Here is a 25,748-nt window from a genome sequence, read left to right as displayed (position 1 = left end):
TGTAGCAGCCGTCGATCTACATCGATTCAAGCTCGACCGCTCACGCGACAGGCATATTGATCATTGTCAAAAACAAATCTTGCTGCAGGTCGTGCAACATCAGAAACACCCGGCACTGCATGATATTCATCATCCTGTCGCCACCTTTATTCGCTTCCAAAAATGCGCGAACTTTGTTGTCAACCCACAACGTGTCTTGAATCCTCGAACATGGCTCGCGATCGAAATGACTGCTGCAATAGCTTGTGCATCTAACAACGCTGTTTCAACGAGGGCCGTAATAAAAAATCATGGGCGCTGTTTTCGAACAGGGAACATTGCAGAACGCTATGTGCTTCTTGTAATTGTAGAGGCCGTTGTCGTTTCTGAGAACAGCGAGTTCAGGGCACGGTGGTTCAGGCTACCGGATCGCGTGTTTATTTTGACAACTCGTGACGTTGCGTCGTCGAGTTTCGTCACGTGCGCGTAACTCGGCTGGTGCTAGGGCCTCACCCAGACAAGCAGCTGGAGGCGTACACGAGCCGGCCATGTCTCGATATAGCGCCCGTATATACAGCGTGTTGTTATGACAACCCAGCAGCAGCTTGACCCATCTGCTGCTGCTGCTTGTTGCGCAAGTGAAAGGCTACGACGCGCGCGTGGACTCTTCGTCGCACGGCAGCGGCGGCCTTCGGAGGCTGAAGTCCCGCGTCTCGCTGGCGTTCGTTCGATCCGGCGTCGTATCTGGCACGTTCGTGGGCGCGCGGCACTCGCGGCCATCGATCGCGCCGTTCGCGGTGGCGGCAGTGCCCTTGGGTCGACACCCGATCTCGGCGAAGCGCGGACGCCCTAGCTCTCGCATGCCCGTCCCGCGCGCCGAGTCGCTGGAAAACAGATCGTTATGCGCGGAGGCCGCGGACTATGCTGCTGTTGCTTCCACGTTCCGCGAGCTGCTTCGTCCATCTGCGGACAGCGGTGTGGGGCGTTTTTCTTTCTTTCTATGTCTTTCTTTTCTTTTTTTTTTTTTTTGTGTGTGTGAACACGTGCCGTCGCGGTTATTCGCTGCCCGCTTGCATTCGATGTATCGGCTTCTGTGCGAAATGGCGTCGTAGGTAGCATGCGCCCTTACTGCGCGCCTTCGTTTCTTCATTCCTTTTCTTTTTATTACTATTATTCTTTGCCGCGATCTGGCCGCTGGTTGTGCCAGCTGTTCTGTACAGTCGTAGGCATACCAGCCAAACGATATCCCGAAACGACGTATTTGGTGGGCGAGTACAACTGCTGCCGGTTTTGTTTTGCCTTTTCCAGCTTAGTGGGATGCGCGGTTTTGGAAAACAAGGCGTGTCTGGCGTTATATAGTGCCGGCTGCGTTTGGCTCGGTTTTCCGGTCGCTGCCATGAGTCGAATCGGAATGTCGATCGGTCGTGGCAGCTGCACGTTTTCTAATGCTGCAGTGAAATGCCTACTGGATCGAAACCACCGCTTAAACGAAATTCAGGTCTATTAAGTTGTTCGCTTCTCAAGGAAGCTTTAACCAATATGTGCGAGCGCAAAGGCCAGGCTTCCGCGTCAGACGATGCGCACGTCGCCGTGCGCTTGAAATAGTTCATCTTCGATGTCTCTGCTCCGCCATGGCTGCCACAGGTGGTACTCATAGCGGAGTCAAATTAAAGGTTAAACGATTGCCGAAATTTAATTTGACTCCGCTATGAGTACCACCTGTGGCATATATATATATATATTGCAGTAGGGTGACACTTTCAGTATAATATACAAATGAAGGAAAGATAATCGAAAAAGGAAACGTTATTCGGGATCAAGGCTTCGAGGGTGCTATGAACGTTCGTTGCGGTCGGGCCAATCGGCGGTCGAGTTGACTCAACGATATCTGAACTGCTTCATAGCAGCTTAAGCGAATGTTTTCCGGCATTATTTGCGACCTGCGAAATGGTCTGCTGAACGAAGAAAGCGAAGTCCTTGTTGTAGTATTTTTTGTGTATTTTCTTTTTCTGTGGGTGATTCCAGTCTGCTTGCAGCAACTGTAAGCGTGTTTGAACAGGAGAACGTAAGGTAACTGAAGAAGCGTGGCGTTCATTTAGTCCTCTCCGTTGAGCCGAGAAGGAGAGCCCAGACTAGGCAGAACGGACAAAGCGCCTCAGGCTTCGTGCTTAATCAGCTGTTCAAGCATTAATCGAGTACTGTTACCGCCTCAATTTCTTTTTCTGCTTCCAATGGCTGCATTGTCATGGCGACGCATTATCGTGACGTCAAGTTGCCAAACTTTGTCCCTGCGTGCATGCGTAGCTCGCCACGAGGCGTTTACCGAAGCTTGCTTCTCCGCATGAAGGGATGTCGCGAGTAGAAGCTCGCTTCACTCCCTCAGCGTTTCGGACTGAAGTGGAAGCTTGGGCGAGTTGGTGATTCATTATCGACATGACTGCACAGCGCAAAAGACGTGGACAGAAGAAAGGACGTAACACAGGCGCTGTGTTGTGTCCTTTCTTCTGTCCTCGTCTTTTGCGCTGTGCATTCATGTCAATGTTTCAGGCTAGCTTTTTCAATGCAGTTGTAATCGCACCGTGAGTTCTCTGTCGAGGCTGTAATGCTAGTTCCGGCCAGAGCAGTTTTCAGGTACTGCACGGCGGTGGGCCTCAGTTGTGCAAGCGCGTATGGATGAGCGCGGGCTTCTTGTGCGTGTGTGTGTGCGTGCGTGTGTGTGTGTGTGTGTGTGTGTTTGTGTGTGTGTGTGTGTGTGTGTGTGTGTGTGTGTGTGTGTGTGTGTGTGTGTGTGTGTGTGTGTGTGTGTGTGTTTGTGTGTGAATGTGAATGTGTGTGAATGTGTGCATGTTTTTGTGCATGCGTGCATCCGTGAGCTCAGACTTTTCACATTTTCTTTCCTTATATCCTCGCGCCTAAAGTAAATAATATCGTGCTGCCAAATGTCGGTGCCGTCGTATTGGGCGCTGGAGATTAGCATTCAGGGTCAAGTCCTTGCTGCTGCACAATTGTATACCATACTGCAAATTTTCGCGCTTGTGCGACAAATTGCGTTTGACCGAATGTTATTTATTTGATAACGAGTATTCATTGTCTCCGTTGACGCTTGGTGTACTCATTGAAGCCTTAGCTTCATACACATGCTTGTTAATTGTTCTGATATCCAGTCACATCTTTGTATAATGTCTGTGGTCATTTCCCTAAGCGCAGATCGCACTGTGAATCTCGACTATGCGACATACTAAGAACACGAGCTGTGTACTTGTGTCCGATTTGGTTCACTTTGTCAAAGGGATGGGGCATCATTTAATTGCTGACATATGCTGCTTCTTGTCTTTACAGCTTCCTCATGCGGACTCCCTCTGTGATAAGATAGACATCGAGGATTTGGGTGAGTTAAGACCAACATTAATTCACTAGTCAGCTGCAGCACTGCTTGCAGTGTCTCTCTTTTTCCTCCAAATGAACCAGAATTAGAGATTTGAAAGAACAGTTTGCCAATCTAAACTCAGTCGTTATTGGCCTTTAGCGTCCCTAAACTATAACCTAACATGACCTGACGAGAAAACAACTTTATTTGAGAGAAATTTCAGGGCTTTGTAGAAGGTCGCTTGTTTGCACCGACCACTTCCGCCTTGGCAATGGTTGCTTTTTGTACTTCGGGGGACCGTGTTAGAATCTCCCATGTCGTTTCTGGGGGAGCTCGCAGAAACTCTCTGGATGGGGGAAGGCCCTCGCATCCCCAGAGGATGTGGCTTTGGTTTGCTATGGCATTTTTTATTGCACTTTTTGCATATTGGGTCAACCTCTCCGTTTATGAAGATCGCCAAGCGGTGAGGAGTGGTAAGGGTGTTAGTTTGAATTCGGCGGAGGACAGTGGCCCGCGCTCTCGCGAGATTGCTGTGTGGTATAGGGCATACTCTCCTGTTGTCTTTAGGTAGGTAAGTAAGTTCGTTGTAGGAAGTTACTGCCTCTCCTATCGGGGGGTCCGTTTACGAGGAGAGCGCGACCCTGTTTGTTAACCCTCGGGCCACTTTATGCGCTTCCTCATTGCTGGGATTCCCCGAGTGAGCGGGAACTCAGGCAAGATTGATTTTTGTTCTGCCTTCCTGATTGGAGTTTCTCAGGATCTTGGCTATATAGTGCCACACTGCCCCTCATAAAACTGAGAATCTATAGCGCTCTTAGAGTATAGCTAAGGACAGTGTGGGTAGTTGGCTTCATGATGGCCAGCGCTATGGCCACTTCTTCGGCCACTTCTTCGACCTCTTTGATTGATGCGGCCCCAGTTGAGGCCACATTTGCGATTCTAGATTCTCCGTCCACGGCACTCGGGGCGTACGTGTTGTGCCTCTGGTTGGCGGCACCGACGAAGACCGCGGTTTGGTCTCGCTTGTGCTTGAAAACTTCCCAAGAACACGCCGCCCGCAAATGTTTTTCTGCCGGTAAACATCGCGAAACAAATTACCGCCAAGTTGGCAATCACGGCCGGACCATCCGATTCTGATAACATGCGTTAAAAGGAGGAATATAATTGGAATGGAATAGGTTACATTGTTCTTGCTCCGTGTCCCTGATACCTTTAACGCCAACCCGCATAAGGCAGTTGAGTGTGTTATTGCAAAATCCATTAAGAGGAAGGTTTACCTCGGAAGCTCTTATCTAAGTACAAGGGAATGGGGAAATCGTTTCTTTTTAGCATCCACAGCACCGAATTTGATAGATATTTGTTCCATCTAAAAGAAAAAGTTAAGATCTACTGACTGCAAAAAGCAGATTTAGATTTAACCACTAAATTTTTTAAGAAATGTTGAACATCGCGCAAAAGAAAATTGTAGCTGAGAAATAGAAACAATATCGCAGTCGCACCTATTGAGACAGCTGAAGCTGACCAGAACGACCTATTGTACATCGCTTTGTGTTACAACACCGATGTTTAAGTAGGGATCTTGCAAAACTCTCATAAACATTTTAACCCTTTCACGTTCACGTTAGCTCTAATCTCGTACATCAACTTTGTCCGCTTCAGATGTTTGAACACGACGTGCAGTTTAAAATAACAATATCTGTTTTTGGCACTGAGTCATGGATTTCTCGGTGCTTCATTTTTTTTAAAGGTTTGCATTTTAGAGCGCAGCGCAGCGCGTCGCTGTTCCCGGCGGAACCGAGCGAACGAGCACAGCGAAAGATGAGAGCGAATGCGGGATGAAAAAAGCAGCGAGGGCGAAGAGGCGCGAGGAGGAAAGCGGAGAGGAAGGTGCAGCGGAACTGTGAGGCAGAAAAAGTATGGCGAAAGCGTGAGAAGAAAAGCGTAGTGTGGCCACAATGACTACGACATGTCTGCGCCAGAGTAGCGCGCGTCGTCAGAGGCGTCTGTTGGCCGCGGCTTCTGGAAATCGCGCCCACGCGCTGGCCCCACCCACTGGCTCTCGCGATCTCTTAGCGAGGCAGTCGCCGCATACTTCGCTCCGTTTGCAACGTGCCGCACGAGACCGATTGTCCAAAATGAAGACATGTGTAGAGCTGCGCTCAAATTTCGCAGTGCGGAGTATCGCAATCGCCGGTGAATTTTTCCCGCAATTTTTCCAAGGAAGTAATGGCCATAAATCATAATTCTGCTTTCGACAATTGGTTTAATTGAGTTTGTAAACATGAAATGCCTTTAGCTCTCGTTGTCGGCGACGTTGAAGTGACCTTGAGACAAAAGCCAGAGCCGTTATCTGGGCACTCAAACGAGAATATGCGGGCATGTTAAGAGAACAAAACGAGATCATCCATGTTTGTTCACAATGTCACTCAAGCTATTTGCCATCTCCAACAGCGACGTTCAAAAGGCAGATACAGCACACCATACACTTCATTGTCATCCTTTGGCGCTCAGCACTGAACGATAGCGGTCCGCAAGTTCTGCTGCGCGGGTTTTGCGTCGCCTCAAGAGATGGCGCCATGCTGCGTGGTGCCTTAAAGCTTTATGGTGCCTCCTTCACGTGCGATTACCCTCCGCGGTGGCTTAACGGTTATGGTATTACGTTGCTGAGCATGAGGTCGCGGGATCAAATCCTGGGCGCGGCGGCTGGTTGGTCCTGGTTGGTGCATAACAAATTTTCGATTCTTTGTTGCATATTTCACAACATAAACAGGTGATTCAACTATTTTAAAAACTATATAAAGCTTACTGTTCCGTACTTTAATAGCACAATAAATCGTGTTCAAAGCACGGCCTTTCAGATTTGTTTGTGTTTCTTGGACTCCGAGAGAGTCATAGCTGCAGGTGTGATTTAAACAACGCTTATATAGCTTTAGTTATAGTAGACTCCGCGCATTTACGAATAACTTGCTGTCGCTTTACAGCTTCACGTTAAATAGTGACGAAGCAGTGCAAGACACATCCCTAGTGTTGAAAAATATTGGCGTCTGTCGGGAACTGTGTGTTTTGTAGCGCGAATTAAGGCACACAAGCAGGCTGCAGCGTGGTTTTGTGAGCGGAGCTTGTTTGTAGTTCTTACGTTTTCACCGACTATAGTGAAATGTAATAACATTCTGTTGCTTTAAGCAGAAGAAAAATGCGACTAGAATTGCTCTCCTAACTAGTAACAAACTAGCACTCGAGCCCTTAGTGTTAAAATGGCACTAATGGTGAGGCACACTCGACACAACCGTCAAAAGGCTCTAACCCCCTACTTTGCCCCAAGATATTTAAGTAGACTTTTTTTTTCTCCCTGTGCACCATTGCTGATTGAAATTGTTTGGCTCAATCACTGCGTCACAGCACTCAGTTACGATGGCACTCACACATTTGAACATCTTGTTTTCAAGTGTTTTTTTTTTTTTTGCATTATTCTTTATTTAAAGGGACGCTAAAGGAAAATACGAAGTGGACTGTTTAAGTACCATTCCAGAAACCTCGCAACGCTTGTTTCGTGCCAAGAAGAGACTTAGTTTACGAGAAAATTGCATCTGGTGGGTCCGAATACCGTTTTCGAAATTCAGATCTCCCGCCATCTAACCGGGGGGAGTAGTGACGTTGCATACGTCATCGCCACCCTTTGCTGCCGTCGGTGAGTAAAACGGCGCCCGACAGACGGCGGTACCGAGCCAAGACATAGAGAGAGAGAGAGAGAGAGAGAGAGAGAGAAAGCAAGGACAGGAAAGGCAGGGAGGTCAACCAGAAGAGCATCCGGTTTGCTACCCTACACTGGGGCTGGGGGAAAGGGGAATAGAAAGAGGAAAAGGGGAGAAAGTGAGCACTGAGAGCGTGTGGGCGGGACACTATGCACAGGGACACTATAAATGGTCTCTTAAGCCGGTGCACTTCAAGTATTGCATTAATGCGCGATTCGCTTTTCGTGCCAGTGACGGGTGTGGCCACGGTCCGAGTATCTTTGACTCGGTGAACGGTCTTAAGTCCAGTCGGTGTAAAGTTTCCCGCAGAGAGAGGCGTTGTACATCGTAGCGGGGGCAGGTACACAATAGGTTCTCGATAGTCTCCTCGCACCCACAGGAATCGCACATCGGGCTCTCGTCCATTCCCAAACGATAGGAGTATGAATTCGTGAACGCTACTCCCAGCCACAAGCGGTACAGCAAGGTTGCTTCGCCGCGGGAAAGGCTAGATGGCAGTTGTAGCCGTAGCGTGGGGTCCAGTTTAGATAATCGGTAATTGAAGGCACTTGAACTCCAGAGATCGTGCGACTTTTTGCGTGCATGTAGGCGAAGTTCCCTGGCAGCGTCCGACCTCGCCAAGGGTATTGAACGCGTCTGGGTATTTTCGTGGGCAGACCGGGCAGCCTTGTCAGCTAGGTGCTTCCGACGATGCCACAGTGAGCAGGAATCCGTTGAAATGTGATGGTGTGCCCTCTTTCCAGAGCATGGTGGTGCACTTCCCTGATGTCAGACGTCATCTTCTCGTAAAGTCTGTGACGTAATGCAGACTTGATGCTGTGAAGGGCTGTCTTAGAGTCACAAAATACGACCCATTTCTCTGTTGGCTCTTCGCTGACGTACATAGCGGCATGGAGAGCTGCAAGATTGATGCAGCCAAGACAGAGCGGTGGATTCGCTGCTGCAGCTGCTTTTTGGTCAAGTGGCGTAGACCGTTCGGGCATCCCGCGTCATCCCATGGAAGTTGAATTCTTCGCTACTTGCAGTTTGTGCGAGTTTCGTGAGCCAGCAAAACCAGCGCAGCACTACGCAATAATGAAACTACTGAAACGCGAAAGCGTGGGCAACGCGGAGTCGAGCGAAAACGAAACCTTTCGTCTGCCCGCGTCGTTGTCAGGGTCATTTCAATAAGTTATTTTTTTCTAAAAGTAAAATAGAACTGGACAAGTAGCATTTTGTTTTGTCGTATAATGCAATACAAGGATGTTTTGTGCAACGAGTGATTGAGTACTAGTGACAGAATTTAACTGAAGAGTGCTTTCGTTATCGGGCAAGGACTTGAACGTCCCGTGCGAGTTCTAATCATGTCCTGCGTTTACCTCAATTTCTCGATTATGAAGGCTCTGTTCGCGATAATATTGACGCCTTAGAGGTTTTCAAGCACTAATCTATAACTTTAGCTTGACTTAATATTTGTCTTTAGTGTCCCATTAAATCTTTTCCCTCGCTGCATGAACCCCGAGTCCGCAGTAGGAATAAAATAATCCTCCTTTGTTATTATATTATTTTCGCCAGTCGAAGTTGTTCTTTGCTGACATTCACAATTTCCGATTGAGCAGCTTCAAAATTTGACCTCTTTCGCCGAATCTGTCTTTCTGCTGCTGCCTTTTGGGTACTCTGCCTGGATCCGGAAAAGCCCAGAGAAGCGTATGCAGTGACACAACAAAAGTGGCCAAATGTTGCGGAAAATAAAAGCATATGGGAAAGAAAAGTCGGCAAAAGTGAGCTATTATACATTGCTAGGGGCGGCCGTTACTAAGTGGCAGTGCAACTTCAGAAGGAAATGTGACATATATATTCGCAGAAGTTTCTTAGATGTCTCGAAACAATCTGTGTCGAGACGTATAGTAGACTTCTTGCAACGAGTGTCGTATGTTGAATTTCTACAAACCGTCTTGATTCAGAAATCTTCTGGGTAAATAGAGAGTTTTAGAATAGGGGCCCCAATAGTTTGGGGCCCCAAAGAGCTTTGCGGGTGTTAGCGTTGGGGCACGTAGGAGTGAAGAGTTTTAGAATAGGGTTTTACGTTTGCGGATAGCGTCTTGCGCTGACAGCGCAACTACGGCGTCAAAGAAAAGCTATTTGAAATAATTAAATAAAATATACCATTTTATGATAGGAATAATAATTTTGAGTTTCGTGTATTCGCATTTAATTACAATTTAGAGGTTATTCTGTAAGCAGCAAACAATTAGTTGCGCTTAGTTTTGAGCAAACCATCTTTACGTGCCTTCACCAGCCAAGCTTAGCCGTTTTAGGCCTACGAGCCATAAAATCCACAATCGAATTCGCAATCAGCGGCGTCTAATAAATCACTCTTCATAACCCACGCTAGTTGAGAGAAAGCGATAACCGCAGTCACTTATCCTAGCTTGCGAACTTCACGCGTTACCACGAATCGAACCCAGTTTGGTACTAGATTAGAGCCGTCGCTTCGATGGGTGCCGTCATGTCTGCTGACGCAACGCTTTTGGGGCCGCTATTTGGGCTCCCGCTAAATCGGTGAAATAGCGTTCCCAACGCAAAACCCAAAGGCAGTTTGCGTCTTGCGCATGCGCTGTGGCTTCGACGCTATTACTTTGGGGCCCCAAAACGTTTGGGGCCCATATTCTAAAACTCTCTAATGAATTTCCAGCGTTTTTCTCGGTTTATTGTTGCTTTGGATTCTCGTACGGTGAAATGGGCCAAAATTAATAGTGATGTCGTATCGTAACACGACATTTGCCAGGTAATATTCACAGCTGAATAGAATAGTGATTACATCACCCGCCGTGGTTGCTTAGTGGCTATGGTGGTGGGCTGCTAAGCACGAAGTCGCAGGGCGGCCGCATTTCGATGGGGGCGGAATGCGAAAACACCCGTGTAGTTAAATTTAGACGCACGTTAATCAACCCCAGGTGGTCAAAATTTCCGGAGACCTCTACTACTTCGTGCCTCATAATCAGATCGAGGTTTTGGCTCGTAAAACCTCATAATTTAATTAATTAATAGTGATTACATCGCAGAAATATTTGGTCGGAAAACTTTCTAAAGTGAAACAAAATGTTGCACAGCTGCTACAGCAATAGTAATAATAATAATATAATAAACGTTTTAACACCTTGCTGCGCGTGGTTTGCATGCATAGCTGTATTCAGCTCTAGTATGCGATTACATTTTTATTCGTTTGTATCAAAAAGGCCGACTGAACCCAGTCAAGCAACAACGTGACAAACTGAAATGAACTAAAACTCTAGGAAAGTAATCTTTTGTGTGGATTCACAACACTCAGAGTGCTCGAAGGTTTAATTCAATACCTTTGGCTTATACGTTACGCCGCTGTGATGTGCGCTGCATAGGAAGGGCCGTGAAAGCATAAATCATGTGCGTGCAAATGGCGGCGCGATATATACAGGGTGTCTCACGTAACCTGAACCAACGATTGAAAAAAAAAAAAGAAAACGTATTGGTTAACCGCAGCTGAATGAAACCAACGGAGCCGGCTGTGGCAGGAGGCGACGACGACGAACGCGTGAGCAGCGGGCACGAGCTAGTTCGCGGGTTTGCGTACGACGGAAATGCCCTATTCGCTGTAATAGCCGTATGCAGCTTCGCTGTAAAAAGCAAATCTGCCTAATCTGCATTTTTATGACTGGTACTTTGTTTGAAGTTGTAATGGTGCAGTTATTCTTTGTCGTCTGCACTTAATTAGCTGACATTTTTCTCTTTCTTTCTCTCTTTCTTGTGTCGCAGGTGAAGATGAAAACATGCTGTTTGTAAAGTTTTTCAAGTATTACCGCTGCTACGATCTCATTCCTGTCAGTGCCAAACTTGTCGTTTTCGACACGGAACTGCTGGTAAGATATTCCCGACTTCTTGTTTTATTGGTTTTCTCGTGCAGGCTTTCTTATCTATGAATTTTGTCGCTGTTGACTCGCCTGGCTTGTGCTACTTTTTAATTATCAGCCTACCTCTAGCACGACCGTCGCATTTGAGCGGGTCACAAGTGAGACATGTTTCCTGCCGTTACACTTGTGCCTACATGGCCTACATCGAACTGCGGCTCTGCTGTGCATTTGCAAGTACACCTGTCCACCTTGTTTCATGGCACTTACCGCGTTTAGCCGAACCCCGACTTTAAACCTTTAACCAAGAACTGTTCTTACGTTAAAAAAAAAAAAAAAAAAATCGCCAAGGGAATTTTCTTTCGTTTTGTTTTAGCAGTCTAAACAAATATATTTAACCCAGTAAAATATACTGTAGGGTAAATCGTAGGGTAAATCGTCATCATTTAGCGCATTCGTGTAAAATTCCAAAATTTTAAAACGATTACTTGACGAAAATTTACGGACTTAATGCTCACCCGCGCTGTGACGGAAAGCGATCGCTTTGGTCGAAGCACCGACCTGAATGGTTATGAAAACGTGTCGTCGCGCGCAACATGTGTTACACGGGTGCCACACGACCACTTTCGATCGCGATCAAACCCGATACGGATCGAAATACTCGACGGCGATAGGCTCCCTGTCGCAGCCTGCGCGACGAAACCAATCGCGACCGAGAAATTCGATCCGGATCGGGCTTGATCGCGATCAGAGGTGTGCCGTGTGACTTGACCCCATGAATGCGCATGGAGGGCAGCGACTTTTCCTGAAATTATCTTCTTATTTCTCGTACGGTTGTCACAAAACCGTTATTGTTCGCTCCGAACACGAAAACGATCAAATATCCGCGACCGCGGCTCGCGCCTTCCCTGCAGTGCACTGGAATCGGCGGGGCGACCTACAGAGCAACGCCCGTTTCTTGTCGCTACGTTGGAAACGGACGAATGTGCGAAAACACGTACTACGTCGGCCCGCATGATGACGTCGGCGCATCGCGCGCCAGAAATGTGCCCCGTGCGCGCAGTTCGCTGCCGCTGCCGTGAAACACCCCGTCACCGTGACATCATCCGCGAAACCCAACGCGCGACAGACCGCCGCTATGATTCCGCTGCTGCCGCCTGTCAGTTCCCAGAAACTAGTGTTGGCTTCCGCTTTCCGATTGCATCTCGGGAACGAAAGGAACGCGACCAGCGCGGTCGCACACATGCCGGCAGATGGTGTTTATATATATATATATTGCAGATTTAAATTTTTTGGAGTGGCTTATGTTGGGGGAAAACAGAGCAAATAATGTTCGAGTGACATTAAGCAATAAAAACTTTGTGTGCAGTATTACATATACTTTATTCACCCATACATTGATAAGCTAGCATAGGTACTACTTTTTTGCAGTTTTAGTAAAATTCATGAAACACAGTTTAGATATAGGTTAACCAGCGCCAGTATTTTTTATTCTTATGCTTTGTGCCGAGATGATGATCCCAGCAAAAATGGCAATTCTGCAGCCTCCGGCCCACGTGGGAACCAATAACCAAGTGCGCAAGAAATAGAAAATGAAGTCTAGTTTTTTTTAGAAAATCACCACATGGACGCGTGGCCACTTTGAAAGCGAGGCATGCCATGTGAGCATCCGCAAACTACCAGCCCTATATCAATAACTTCTGGTCCCTGCAAACATTTAGAGCATACCATTACACATCAGATGATTTCTTTTCTAGAAGAAAATATTTTGACTCCCTTCCAGCGCGGTTTTCGGACAGGCCTGTTGACAACCACCCAACTCGTCACCACTATTCATGACTTTGCAATAGCACTTGATAAGGGCGGCCAAATAGACACTATCTTTTTAGATCTTAGGAAAATCTTCAGCTGGTGTCTTTCATGGTTAACTACTCATGAAACTCTCAAGCGTTGGTCTGTCCTTTAATCTGCTCCTACTTCTCCAACTGGAAGCAGTTTGTCCAGGTCAAAGGCTGCACCTATAAAGTTCTACCTGTAGCCTTGGGAGTTCCTGAGGGTAGTGTCCTTGGCTCTGCCTTGTTCTTATCTTGATCGATGACATCGTTTCATCAGTAGATGCCTCCACCATAAACTTGCAACTTTTTGCAGATGACTGCATTATTTACAAGCTAACTAAAAATGGAAAGAACTACAAGTATTTGCAGAACAACCTCAATTCTCTTTCTGATTGATGTAACAGTTGGTGTAATCGGCGTAACACCTATCTCTATTGGTGTAACACATACACAGCTGCAAATATAATACTTTTAATAAGCGTCCTTTTTAGTGTCCGTAAGATACAGCATACTTTGGGCTCTAGTATTATGCAGATGTTTAGGTTTAGAGTAAAGATTGAGGAGCTGCATTTCTAGTTCATTACTCAGACACGATGGCACTAGATGAATATAGCACTATAAACATGCGTCAACATGATTCTATTATGCTAGACATTTTGAAAATTTTCAACATTTGGTATTTGTTGTAAGAGTGCATTTACACCCTCTATTCCCTTTGGTGCTGCCTGGGAAATGGCTGTCATTAATATTTAAATGAGCTGTGCCATTTCTGCTGCCTGGGAAATGACTGTATCATTGTCATTTAAATGAGATGTGCCATGTCGGCTAATCAGAGTGAGTTAACAAGGCTTGTTGCTCTGCTAGTTGCTCGGCTAGTTGGTTCATGGTATAAAGCAAAATCCAATGAGCACAGAAAAGGACATGGACAAGACTGAACACCACTCTAAGCACTTGTGAAGAGTGTGCGAGTTCTTTGCTACTGGCTGTGCGTGCAGTGTTGTTTACTTTTAGACAACAGTGTTAACTTCTGTCTATTGCTTCACTACATCTGCATGTCTTATAAAATCGCGCTTTTCATTTTCAGGTAAAGAAAGCCTTCTTTGCCCTTGTGAGCAATGGTGTGAGAGCAGCTCCTCTCTGGGACAGCGCCAAGCAGGAGTTTATTGGTGGGTCTCTCATTCTGATATTCCAGAAAGCTTGAGAATAAGAATAAAATAAAGCACTATCTCATGCATCTTCCATCAGAACGCTGTAATCATTAGATTAAAATTGTCAGACATCTGCTGTCTTATTCACTCTGCTTTGCAGCTCTACTGCACACTAGGTGTGCTAGGCAAGCTTCTTGGTGTTCCCTCTATGAATCAGTGTCGGGAATATCTTGTTAACATTCTTTTTGTTTGTTTGTATATGTGCAATGACTTCATCTCTGCAGTCTTTGGAATGTGAAGAGTTCTGTTTTGCAGTAGCGGTGGCAGAGTTAGTCTTGCTTGTGCATTTGTTTGCAGCCACTTTTTTTTAGCCGTTCATTGTTGAACAACAATCTTGACCTTAAGACAGAACAGTGTCCAAGGTTGGCTAATTGGTTGTGCGTGATCCAAAAATGTGAGAGTGCAACTTTAGAAAAGGACGTAAATTAGCTGTTTTGTCCAAAGGTGAAGCATTGACAGCAATATATCAAGGTGTAGCGTTGCTCTCTAGCTCTTCACACTATCTTTTAACAATATGAAGAGGCGACATGGTGCAATGCGGCACACAAGACAACTGCAGCTGCATGTGTAGAAGGAGGAGGGCTCTGCCAGATACCGGGCTTGTCACAACGACGGCACAACAAGAGACACTGGCAGAACGTTACAGCCGTTGCACTTGGGTGGTGTGCAAGCTGAGACCAAAGTAATATCATCGGTGTTTGTCAGCACCCAATGAAAGGATTACATATGGTTCACTCGACATTTACTATCTGTTCTGCTCACCACCCGCCGTGGTTGCTCAGTGGCTATGGTGTTGGGCTGCTGAGCACGAGGTCACGGGATCGAATCCCGGCCACGGCGGCCGCATTTCGATGGGGGCGAAATGTGAAATCACCCGTGTATTTAGATTTAGGTGCACGTTAAAGAACCCCAGGTGGTCGAAATTTCCGGAGCCCTCCAGTACGGCGTGCCTCATAATCAGAAAGTGATTTTGGCACGTAAAACCCGATAATTTTTTTTTTTTTTTCTGCTCAGAGCAGTGTATGTACCACAGTGTAGTATAAGTGCACACAGCTCCTCTGAGAGCAGCAATGCTAATGTGCGTGCACACAATGCTCATGCCAACAGTCAGAGCAGAATTCTGTTGTGGCTCTGACAGAACCAATTGAGCAGAGCCTACGCTCCACCCCTTTGGATTCATCATTATTGCAGCCAAATGCACTACGTGTCTCTGGAGGCCTTCTAACTCTCTGCGTGTAAGGCGTGCACCCACTGTCACAACCAGGACAACACAACAGTGGCAATGACAGCGTTAATGGGCCTTGAGTGCCCATACAATTGGTATTGCAATAAAACTGAAGAGCAGACAAAGACCAGTGCTGTCTTCATCTGCTCTTTGGCTTTTGTTCTTGTCCCAAGTCATGCTATGTAAATTTTTGATTTTGTAGACCAATTCCTAACTATCCATCTCTCAGTTATAGGCTTGCTTTGTGCAGGGCTCACATTAGTCCCGTAATGCCTAACAGATCATACGTACATGCTGCAGTGTTTGTGATACAACAGAGATAGCTTTCAGTTGGGGATAATTTAGCAAACTACCCATTTCATCTAGTCTTCTTCGAGCTTCGAAGGACATCTTGTAGCTTTACTCTCCCAACGTACAAGAGGCTTAAAAAGTTTTGCATACTCCACTGGATTTCATTTATGTCATTATATTGCTTGGATTTCTCAGCTTCTACACTCAAGTACATAGAAATGTGCCTCGCAACTTTACTGAGCTTGTTACTCTATTTGAGCACTTGGGTAAACATTGCATTTCAGTTTACATGAAGCCAAAAAAGTGACAGGTGAACTGCTGCACTTTATGGTAATGTATGGAAATTGTGCAAGTGGAAGAGAACTGTGGTGATGCTTAGCTAAATCATCCTGTTAACTTTGTTTTCACTTGCATAAGATATTTTTTAACTGATGCATTTCCAACACTTCGGAAGAAACAGAAACATTGGCGAGTAAGAGAGAACAGGATAGGGAATATTTTTTAGTAGTTATGGCTGGTACTTTAGATACGCTTGCATCACTGCAGAAAAATGTCTAGAATGGAGAAACCTGTACAAGTTAGAATTAAATGGTAATACATTAAAAAATTTGCATCATCAGCAAATTGAAACCGAGAACACAGCAAAAAGTTATAGTATGATTCTCAATAGCATCTCTTCACCCTGGTGTAACTAATCCATTTGCATGGTTCAGGCATTATCTACAAGCAGCACACTATTCAGACAACACTATATGTAGCTTGTTCTTGTAAATGACATTTTTCTAATTTTGTGTGCAGGCATGCTGACTATCACTGACTTTATATACATTCTGAGGAACTACTACAAGTCTCCTTTGGTGAGCCCTTTGAATCTGTTTTGACACTTATTCCTCTATTCTGAATACTTTGGAGCCTAACCCTTGTGGTTTACTGCAGGTGCGAATGGATGAACTGGAAGAACAGAAGATCAAAGCATGGAGAAGTGAGTCTTATTAGCAAGTTTTTCTTTTCAACCTTTTTAAATTGAATTATCCTCATGTTTTAGTGCAACATAGATATGTGCATGAGCATTTCCTTGTTGTCGCCAGTTCTTTCACTGCACTTCTCGCTTGAAAGTTTAAAAGTTGCTGTTGCTTGTTTATTTTCCTTCAGAAGTCCTCAATGACACCTCAAGACCGTTGGTGCACATTGGACCTGACGCAAGGTGCGTTTCTGACAAACTAAATAGCTGAAATTACTGAGCATTCGCACATAGCCAAAACCCGGCTAACCTGTCTTATTTGGGTATAGTTTGCTTTATCATATCATGATCGTAATGTACTCCCAAGGCGTTTGCTTTATCATATCATGATCGTAATGTACTCCCAAGGAGTTTGCTTATCATATCATGATCGTAATGTACTCTCAAGGGAGCTGCAGTGACAATTCTTAGTTATTGCAGCTAAGGCATCAATAGCAACACTTTTGTTGTAGATCAGGTGATATGGTTTGACAGTTATTGTGATGCACTTCTTTTTTTTAAATCAGTCATCTATTAGATGATTGAAATGGAGCTCATATTATTAGTTCATTTTGCTTACAATTTTGCATGGGGACATCCAAGGTTTTAGTTTTACGAAAGAAATTTGCTTCCTGAGCTCTGTTGCATTTTTGGCTTGAATGCTTACTCTTTTAAGCGCCTGCCTAAGTAATGTGTGTGCACACAATGCTCATGCCAAGATTGAGAGCCAGAATTCTGTTGTGGCTATGACAGAGCCGATTGAGCAGAGCCTACGCCACACCCCTTTGGCTTCATCATTATTGCAGCCAAATGTACAGAAGTTTGTGCTTATTGAGACAGCAGATGGCAAAAGCCTCCCTCATACACTTGTAGACAAACCCAAGTGGAACAGCAATGTAATTGTGCCAGATTTTCGCACAAACTTATTTGAGGTAGTGCTATACTAACAGGATTTTGTATGAATGGGTGAACTTCAAGCACTGGCAAGTGTCAGTGCTATATGTGGTATATGTGTCCTAATGTAATGAATTAGGGATGTCTGAATGATGAAATTTTCTAATCAAATATGAATATTTGGGAAAATATTTTTGCATGTTGAATCAAATACCGAATACATTTGCTTATTTCTAAACAAATAGTCTGCTTTGGCATCCATCTGATAAAAAAAAAATTGGGGAGCCCGCAACACTTCTGGGGGCTACTGCGAAAGCACTAAATGGAACACATTGGGGACTACATTGGCAACCTATTATAATTCACTTTCGTTTCCTAATGTAGTCCCTCATGTAGTCTCGGCATGCCTATGGATGTATTCAGTCTTCCTGTTGCTTCTGCCGTTTAGCTTCAGCCTCGCGTTTATGGAGATCGGCGTCTTCTTGCCGCTTCTGCAGTTTAGCTTCGACATCGCATCTACGGAGATCGACATCTTCTTGCCGCTTTCGTTTAGCTTCGGCCTCGCTTTCACAAAAATTAACATCTACTTGCCGCTTTGCACACCTGGCTACATTGGGCTGGGCCTGTGCTTCTTCTTCAGAGGCATACTTTCGCGTCGCGGTCGACCTTGTGGCTTCGCAGGCGTCGCCGAGCTAGATGCTCTTGGATCCACTTTGCAACGTGTAATGTAGACAAGCCAATGCGCGCATCCTTTTATATACAAGTGGCGAACCCTCTCCCATGACGTCATGAACCGCTAAGCGCGCCACGCGAACTAAGTACTCCTTCGTCTCACTGATAGGAGCTGCTGGTCTGGAGTAGAGGTAACACCTCTGGCTCTCACTGCAAAGCTTCCTCGGGGTGGCCTGGGTTCAACTCCACCTACGGGCAAATGCATTCCGAATTTTCTTTTCAAATATCTTAGTTCATATACCTGGATACATCTACATAACCACTTTCCATACATTATGACCTTTTTCTATACTCTGTACCGATCTCATACATACTCTACTTACATTTTAGTGCTTCTACCATTAAATGTACCACCATCGCCGTACACCGGCAAAACGCCCAATGAGCCAAGTAGTGCTTTCACACTAAAAGATTCATTTACATTATTTGATATGTGCATGGTATAATGCTGTTCACAACTGGACGTCCCATCAACTAAAAAGCTCGTAAACTATAAACTCCTTTCAGTTATTTGGTGCACCATCACAGTGACAGTAATGAAACGAATACAGCCCATCGCCATGTGCACATAAACTGCTGTGTTCATTGAAGGGCCCAAGTGTAATACTACAACTCTGCACATTAATTTAAAGAGGTGCAACCAGGATGATATTGGCCAAATAAATTTGATTTGTCTTAATAGACAAATTCATCAGCTCGCTAAAGGGGAGGAAGTTATTGTACAGAAGTTCTGTGAGGAACTGGTGCCTGTTTCCACGATTCATGGCTGCCCTGCACCATAATCATTCAGAACTGTCTCCACCTGCATTGCGTCTTTCCCCCTGAGCATTATTTCTTATACTCGAACAGAAACAGCTATTTCCAATGGTGAATTCACAAATCAAATAGCAAAGACATATTCCTATCTGACCCCTATAATTTATCAAAAAGGTTAGCAAAAATTCAATAATTAACTAACGCACATGGGGATTTGAAAGCTCCTCAACGTTATCCAGCTGAAGTGGCACAAGCGCATTATCAGTCACTGTCAGTTGTGTTTCATTTAACATGTAACATTCCACTGTTTGTTGCCTAGCTAGTTGGTTCATACTTAATATGGTGTGCTACGACGTGAAACAAAGTGAAATATTCATACAAGGACAAAGAAAGAATGTCTTTCCTGTCCTTGTCTTTTATTTCATTTTGTTTTGCGACTTCACACACTTCAATTAAAACCTCTTTTTATCAGTAAATGATGCCCTATGTTGGAGACATTGCAAAATTGGAGAGCCTTCTGTGAGAACCGGCATGGTCATCGAGGGAGCAATGCTGCTTTTTCCAGGTTGAAGTATTCATGTCAATATGTGCCGTCATTCTTTGCTCCTGGTTTTCTTTCACAGCTTGTGCGATGCCATCACAACACTTATTCACAACAAGGTGCACCGATTGCCTGTCATTGACCCGCAAACGGGTAATGTACTCTACGTGCTGACACACAAGAGGATCCTGCGCTTTCTCTTCCTTTATGTAAGCAACTGTGAGAGATTGACATGTTTAATAGCTACTCACTCTTGCCTGTTTATAGCAGTTAGAGATTTACTCTGTAAACTGGAATTGGCCTGGATGTAAATATCTTTGAAACCTTTCATATCTTTTCATTTGATGAAACAGAAAATGTTAACGTTAACGCTGAGTGATACAACCGCAGTATGGGTCCAAGGTGAAATGTTAGTGAATGATGTTGAAGTTCATATGAAGAGGAAGAAGTGGAGTTAATTAAATTAAACGCTGGGATTTTACGCGCTAAAACCACAATCTGATTATGAGGCATGCCATAGTGCGGGGGGGGGGGGGGGGGGGGGGGCAGGATTCTGGATCAAATTTGACCACCTCGGTCTCTTAACATGAATGTAATGCACAGTACATGACCATCCCTGCATTCGGCGGCCATCGAAATGGGGTTGCCGCGGCAACGATCAAATGCGCAACCTTGATTGATCTCGGCAGAGTAGTGCCATAGCCACCGAGATGCCATGGCTGGTGGAAGTAGAGTTGAGCAGGCTCGTAATTTGTAGAATAAATAACTGGTAATTTACTAGTATTACAGAATGGGTACCAAGGAAACAGGAAATGCAGCTGTGGTGGCAGTAGTAGTATACTCTATTTATGGAGGACAAAAGGGGGAAAGGAAAAGAAAAGCCACAAGCATCATAACCCTCTGAAATTCCAGTGGACACCTGAACTCCCATGAAGCCGTGGAAAATATCCAGAGTAACAGAATGGAGAAAGGGGAGAACAATGTTGCAATAAAATAGGCCTAAAGGAAATAGGAGCTACATAAGTGAGAACAAAGTGATATAACTCTACTTACTGAAAAGGTACAAGAATTAGATGGAGAGACAAGGCTGAAATTTGCTGGCATTAAATGGGTTCGGGTGAAGTAGGGCAGAGTTGATATTGAGATTTCTAGGAGACACCTTCATCCGGCAGTAAAGTTAGGGCAGATCAATGCTGATTATTCATCTTTTTGTTCCCCTTTCCTAATCGTCATGTTCAGTGTACCAAATTTTGTTGCAGTTCTTGTTTTTCTTATTTGTCATCTTTCGTTTCTTAGTGACATATTCTCAAACTGGGGTGTTCTTTTCGTGTGTTTTTTTATCTTGGATACAGTACTACGAGTTGCCTCATCCCAGCTATCTGGATCACACACTTCGGGAGCTGAAGATTGGGACTTACGAAAATATTGCTACGGTAATAGAATCTGACTGCTTAATCATGGGCATGTTTTTATAGCAGTGTTCTTATTGTTAGTTTTGTTTCATCAGGACAGTAACATTAATAAATTTCACTGATTAATAATCAGTTTTCATAACTACACAGTACTTTCTGTGAGTGGTAGCCTTTGTAAGCACTGGTCAACTACTTTTATCAACCACTTTTATTTGCAATAAATGACATTTTAGCATTCACACAGTCTACACAAGTAAAAAAAACTCAATTTCAGTAGCGTTGTAAATAGACTTCTTAACTTATGGAACTAGATTGCTGAAAATTGGGATGTAGCTAAATGAATGTGCATGATTTATTTATGAATTACAGCAAGCGTCAACAGCCTCTACAAGCGAATTGGTGAAAATGATGAGCCCAAGCTGAAATCCACTCTTATTTAATTGAAGATAGCTGCTTTGTGTACAAAGTAGTTTAACTGTTGACTTGAATTTGTTGCTATCGAATGTTTGTGTGTTTGACTGTTTGATGTAATCTTTGATGTAGTTATTTCTTTTTTTGATTCTATGTTCCAACCATGCAACAGACAAAACCTAGCACGCCATTGATTGTGGCGCTAAATCAGTTCATCAAAAGAAGAGTGTCAGCGTTGCCAGTGGTGGATGATCGAGGAAAAGTAGTTGACATCTATGCCAAGTTTGATGTCATTGTAAGTAATTGCCCTCTATGAAGCTTTTAAATTGGCAAGCTATCATCTAGAGAGCCTGTGTTCTCCCATAAAGGTTTTTAGGAAAGCGTAATGTTGATTTGTAAGGGGGCTTCCCTCAAGTTCCAAAAAATCTTTTATTGTATTGTTTTCAAAACCCCTTGCTCGTAATATTTTTCCTCTTGTGGCTTGTCCATCCTGTGAAGTTTCTGTATTTTGTTTAGCGCCATTTATCGCAGCTTGTTGGATATGGTTGCTTGCCACCATTTGCTTCCTTTCTCACGAGTTGATGCTGTCTGAATGCCTTTCTTGTTATTTATTTACTTATTTATGTATTTAATAACTGCTTTTAACATAACAGTCAGTCTTGAATGCGAGTTGGTTCACCACTTGTTCATTCCTGCAGAACCTGGCAGCTGAAAAGACATACAACAACCTTGACATTACGATCAAGAAGGCTCTAGAGCATCGAGATCAGGTGAGCTGTGCTGGACTGCCCTGCACGTATAGGAGGAATTGAACTGGTTCAGAGTCTAGCATTAAAACATATTTTTTCCTGGTAAGACAGAACTGTGTACTTGAAATCGGAGTAGGTGGGGAATTTGCTCACAAACACTTGCAGGCATGCACACACACGCGCAAGCATTAATAATGACTGGTGAAAGCTGCACTTCACAAGTGTCAACCCTAATTAAAATTCCAATGGAAAAAACTAGTAGCCTATAAGGTTATTGACAACTAATAGACCATTAGCCAATAAGTTCTTATAGGGAAAAACAGTTCAACTGATTGTTCAAGTGCAAGTTGGATACAGCTTTCTATACACCCCTGGTCTGCTCATATTTTTCTTGTGTGAGCAGTGAAAAGTGAGTGCAACAGTTGTTGTTACTGAGTCAAAACATCAATTGAAAAAGTGTAGTCCATAGCACCATGACATAGTAAAAAGTTGTTAAATAATAGAAGGTGCCTTGTCATATATATTATTTGGTATACTATAAGTGAATATGCAGTCTCAGCATTTCACTTGTTCAGTTGATATTCTGACTCGATAACTACTAACTGCTTGTAGCACTCACTTTTCACTGCTCACATAAAAAAGCGTGGAGACAGGGGTATGTAGAAAGATGTCTCCAAGTTGAACTGGTTTTCCCTATAACTTATTGGACTAATAATCTGTTGGTTGTCAATAACCTTACAGGCTACTAGTTTTTATATTGGAATTTTCATTAGGGTTGACACTTGTCAAGTGCAACTTTCACCACTGTCATTACTCTTGCTTGTGCATGTGTGTGTGCACACATACACATTGTGCAGTTTTATTTGAGCATGGTAACATAACTTTAACCAGTATATCCTTCCAAGTGCTCTCGACCTATCTGCTTTTCTCTACTTTAAAATGTCCCCCCCCCTCTCACTCATTTTCCTTTTTTCCCCCACAGTATTACTTCATGCCTCCATTCAGCACAGTAAATAAAGGCATGACTAATGTTAAGGAATTGTACCCCACCATGTTACCCATGCTGTGCTTTCGCAGGAAATGCCAGCTTAGTGACAACATTGATACTAACTTAGTACTTCATCATCCGGAGACAAACATACCTGGCTACTTCAACTTATGCTGTTATCTTTTCCCTTTCAGTATTTTGAAGGTGTGCTCAAGTGCACATTGGATGACACACTAATGGCTGTCATGGAGAGAATTGTCAAGGCTGAGGTAGGCCTTGCTGTTTTATTTATCTGATATTTTTTAGCTCTTCTAGAGGAAAAAATGAAATAATAAAACAAAGGCAAACATGCAAGTCTGAGTTAAACTGTCAAATTATCCTACTAAAAATCTTGCAGCATTTATCTTTTGGCAATGAACAACTTGCTAAAAAAAATGGCAGTCGAATTAAGGCAGTATTTTGAATTGCCTGAGTAAGGTCAGCCATCTGCATCATTCACACATTGGCACAGTACAAGTGAAATATTACACTATACTCTGTAACAGCCTAAGAATTCAGCACAAGCTCTGCCCAAAAAACCACACTGCACTTGCCCTTGATACGATCTCGAGTGGGTGAGTTGGGTCTTCACTGCAAGAATCGGGAAATGACGATGAAGCCGGGCATCGTGATGATGAAGGAAGTAGAAAAAATTCTATTCACTTCATTGGTACACGGTGGTGACTCTTAACCGAGTCTCAAGCGGTTCTGATCTACACGGGGGTCAGGACGGCCCTAATTAACCCCTTGCAGTCTGGTGGTCATCGCTGTCTTCTTGTGGAGCCTGTGGAAGTATTAGTGCTTTCGTCTGGTTATGCCATCGGCGACCTGCTGCCCTTTGGCTTTTCTTTCCTTCGTCCTTCCCTTTGTGTCAGCTCGGGGAATAAAAGGGAGAAGAGGGCAAGTATGGCATCATGGGGAACGTCCACTTGAACGCTCCTCACACTTGACAGATCGATGTCCAGGCTTACCGTAAGAGCCTTTTCTGGGATGAGGCAAATCATGTTGCCCTGGGAATATACACTTGAATGTCTCTCACATTTGACAGGTCAATCATAACACCCTCCATGCCTCCGTGCTGTAAAACATAGTTCCCAAAGGATGCTGATATTTGTGAAATTTACCTCCACCATTACATCATGGAAATGAGCAGACAATTGGTTGGTGCATCATTGAGTTCGACAGCACTGTAATTATTTCTTAGGTTGTCACCCACTTGCATGGGTTACACTCCCGCAAATGATGCTGATCAAGTGATGTAGTATGGTAGCACTCGTGAGTTCCCTGTAGGAAAACCCAATAAAGTTTTCCGAGTTGCATTTTCCTCAGTGTTAGAATGCAGTGTAATTTGCTCATCAGTAATTAGCTGCTCCTTGTGGATGAGGGCAGCGGCTGCTGCCTGGCCAGGGCTCCTAGGGTTCTCTGCAGTTTTGACAATCATTGTCAGGATGATTGATGCCTACAGGAATCGCATGCTTCTGAATATTCGGAATGGTTTAGGACATTGTTTCACCATTTACGGATGCTGTGTTCTTGGTAACAGCGGCACATTTCTTATTTTAGGATGAATATGTCAACTTAGCTTGACTTAATTTTTGTCTTCAGTGTCCATTTTGTCATATTACTGTTGACATTATTTTGCAGAATTAAATTTTATGATATAGGCAAACTCATTTTAAAAAGTTTGATGTTTGTGATATGGTTATAATCAAAATTGTGTACACAAAATTATATTAAACTACTTTAGTAAAAGTGGCATTCATTTGGCAACTAGTTGGGGAATCGACTAGGCACTTGCGTGAATCGAACCAACCATTTAATTTCATGAGGCATGGGAAACAGCAGCAGCGTTGCTTGTTTCTTTTTTTTTTTTTTGTGGCTGTGTTAGTGCGGCAGAGCGCAAAACTACATCAATCATTTGTGTTACTATGGTGAAAATGGACCTTAGCTGCAGATTTGACATGAAAATTGAATTTACATTGAAAAAAAAAAACCTTTCTTAAGTATCTGGCACATGCCTGCTGCATGAGTCAAAAGCAGGCATGCTCAAGCTATGGGATATTTGATATATCCACTGCATGCCCAAAGTGGATACAGTATGCATTGTTTTAAATGCATTCAGTTGCTATGAAATTTCTAAAAAACTTGAGCATAACCAATAATTTGATATACAGTACCATGTTTGCTACATTGAGGTATGACTGGATCTGTTTTCCATAGTTTGCTTGAGACTCTCTTGAAGCAAATTGTGCTTGCTTTCTGTGCTTTCTAACTCAAGTTAACTGATGCTGTAGTGCCAAAATTATGAGACTTCACTAATAAAGAGTATGTGCAGACTGCCTGCTGGTTTCGCTCCAGCATAATGGCATTGTTCATACCCCGAAAAACCTTTGAAAACTCTTTTAAATTGTGCAGTGCATACTTCTTTAAAGGGGTCCTGAGCCATTTTTTATCGAAGTCGAGAAATGTATTTGAAGTTAAAATAGACTATTTCAAAAATACTTCAGTGCATTCACCAGAAGTAAAGTTATTGGCAATTGAACGTCCCCAAGACTGTGCTTCCATTCCTTCTTCAGTGACTTGCACTGCAAAGGCTACGGCAGAACTGGGCGAGCTCATTGTGCTCCGCCTACTGAACGTCACCATGGTGCACAGCTCAAATTTGATTTTGAATGTTGACGTAGACGCCACTGCTTCCGATTTTGG

The 25,748-nt window shown here is 44.1% G+C and overlaps 1 protein-coding gene across 8 annotated transcripts in view; it reads left to right on the top strand.

The window, feature by feature from the left end:
• The window catches only part of SNF4Agamma (SNF4/AMP-activated protein kinase gamma subunit), a 398,387-nt gene that overhangs the window by 363,849 nt on the left and 8,790 nt on the right, over positions 1-25,748 (top strand). For all 8 annotated transcript variants that reach the window (XM_055076837.2, XM_055076836.2, XM_050188568.3 and 5 more), the window contains 11 exons: positions 3,319-3,367; positions 10,870-10,973; positions 13,881-13,962; positions 16,319-16,377; positions 16,457-16,502; positions 16,673-16,724; positions 19,526-19,652; positions 20,796-20,876; positions 21,439-21,561; positions 21,965-22,036; positions 23,198-23,272. In XM_055076837.2, coding sequence (XP_054932812.1) covers positions 3,319-3,367; positions 10,870-10,973; positions 13,881-13,962; positions 16,319-16,377; positions 16,457-16,502; positions 16,673-16,724; positions 19,526-19,652; positions 20,796-20,876; positions 21,439-21,561; positions 21,965-22,036; positions 23,198-23,272 — 870 coding nt within the window. The remainder of the gene's footprint in view (positions 1-3,318; positions 3,368-10,869; positions 10,974-13,880; positions 13,963-16,318; positions 16,378-16,456; positions 16,503-16,672; positions 16,725-19,525; positions 19,653-20,795; positions 20,877-21,438; positions 21,562-21,964; positions 22,037-23,197; positions 23,273-25,748) is intronic.

This window comes from Dermacentor andersoni, chromosome 2, assembly GCF_023375885.2.
Source record: "Dermacentor andersoni chromosome 2, qqDerAnde1_hic_scaffold, whole genome shotgun sequence".
Classification (NCBI taxonomy): Eukaryota; Metazoa; Arthropoda; class Arachnida; order Ixodida; family Ixodidae; genus Dermacentor; species Dermacentor andersoni.
Note: the sequence above shows the minus strand (reverse complement) of the source record. Positions and strands in the feature narration are given on the sequence as shown.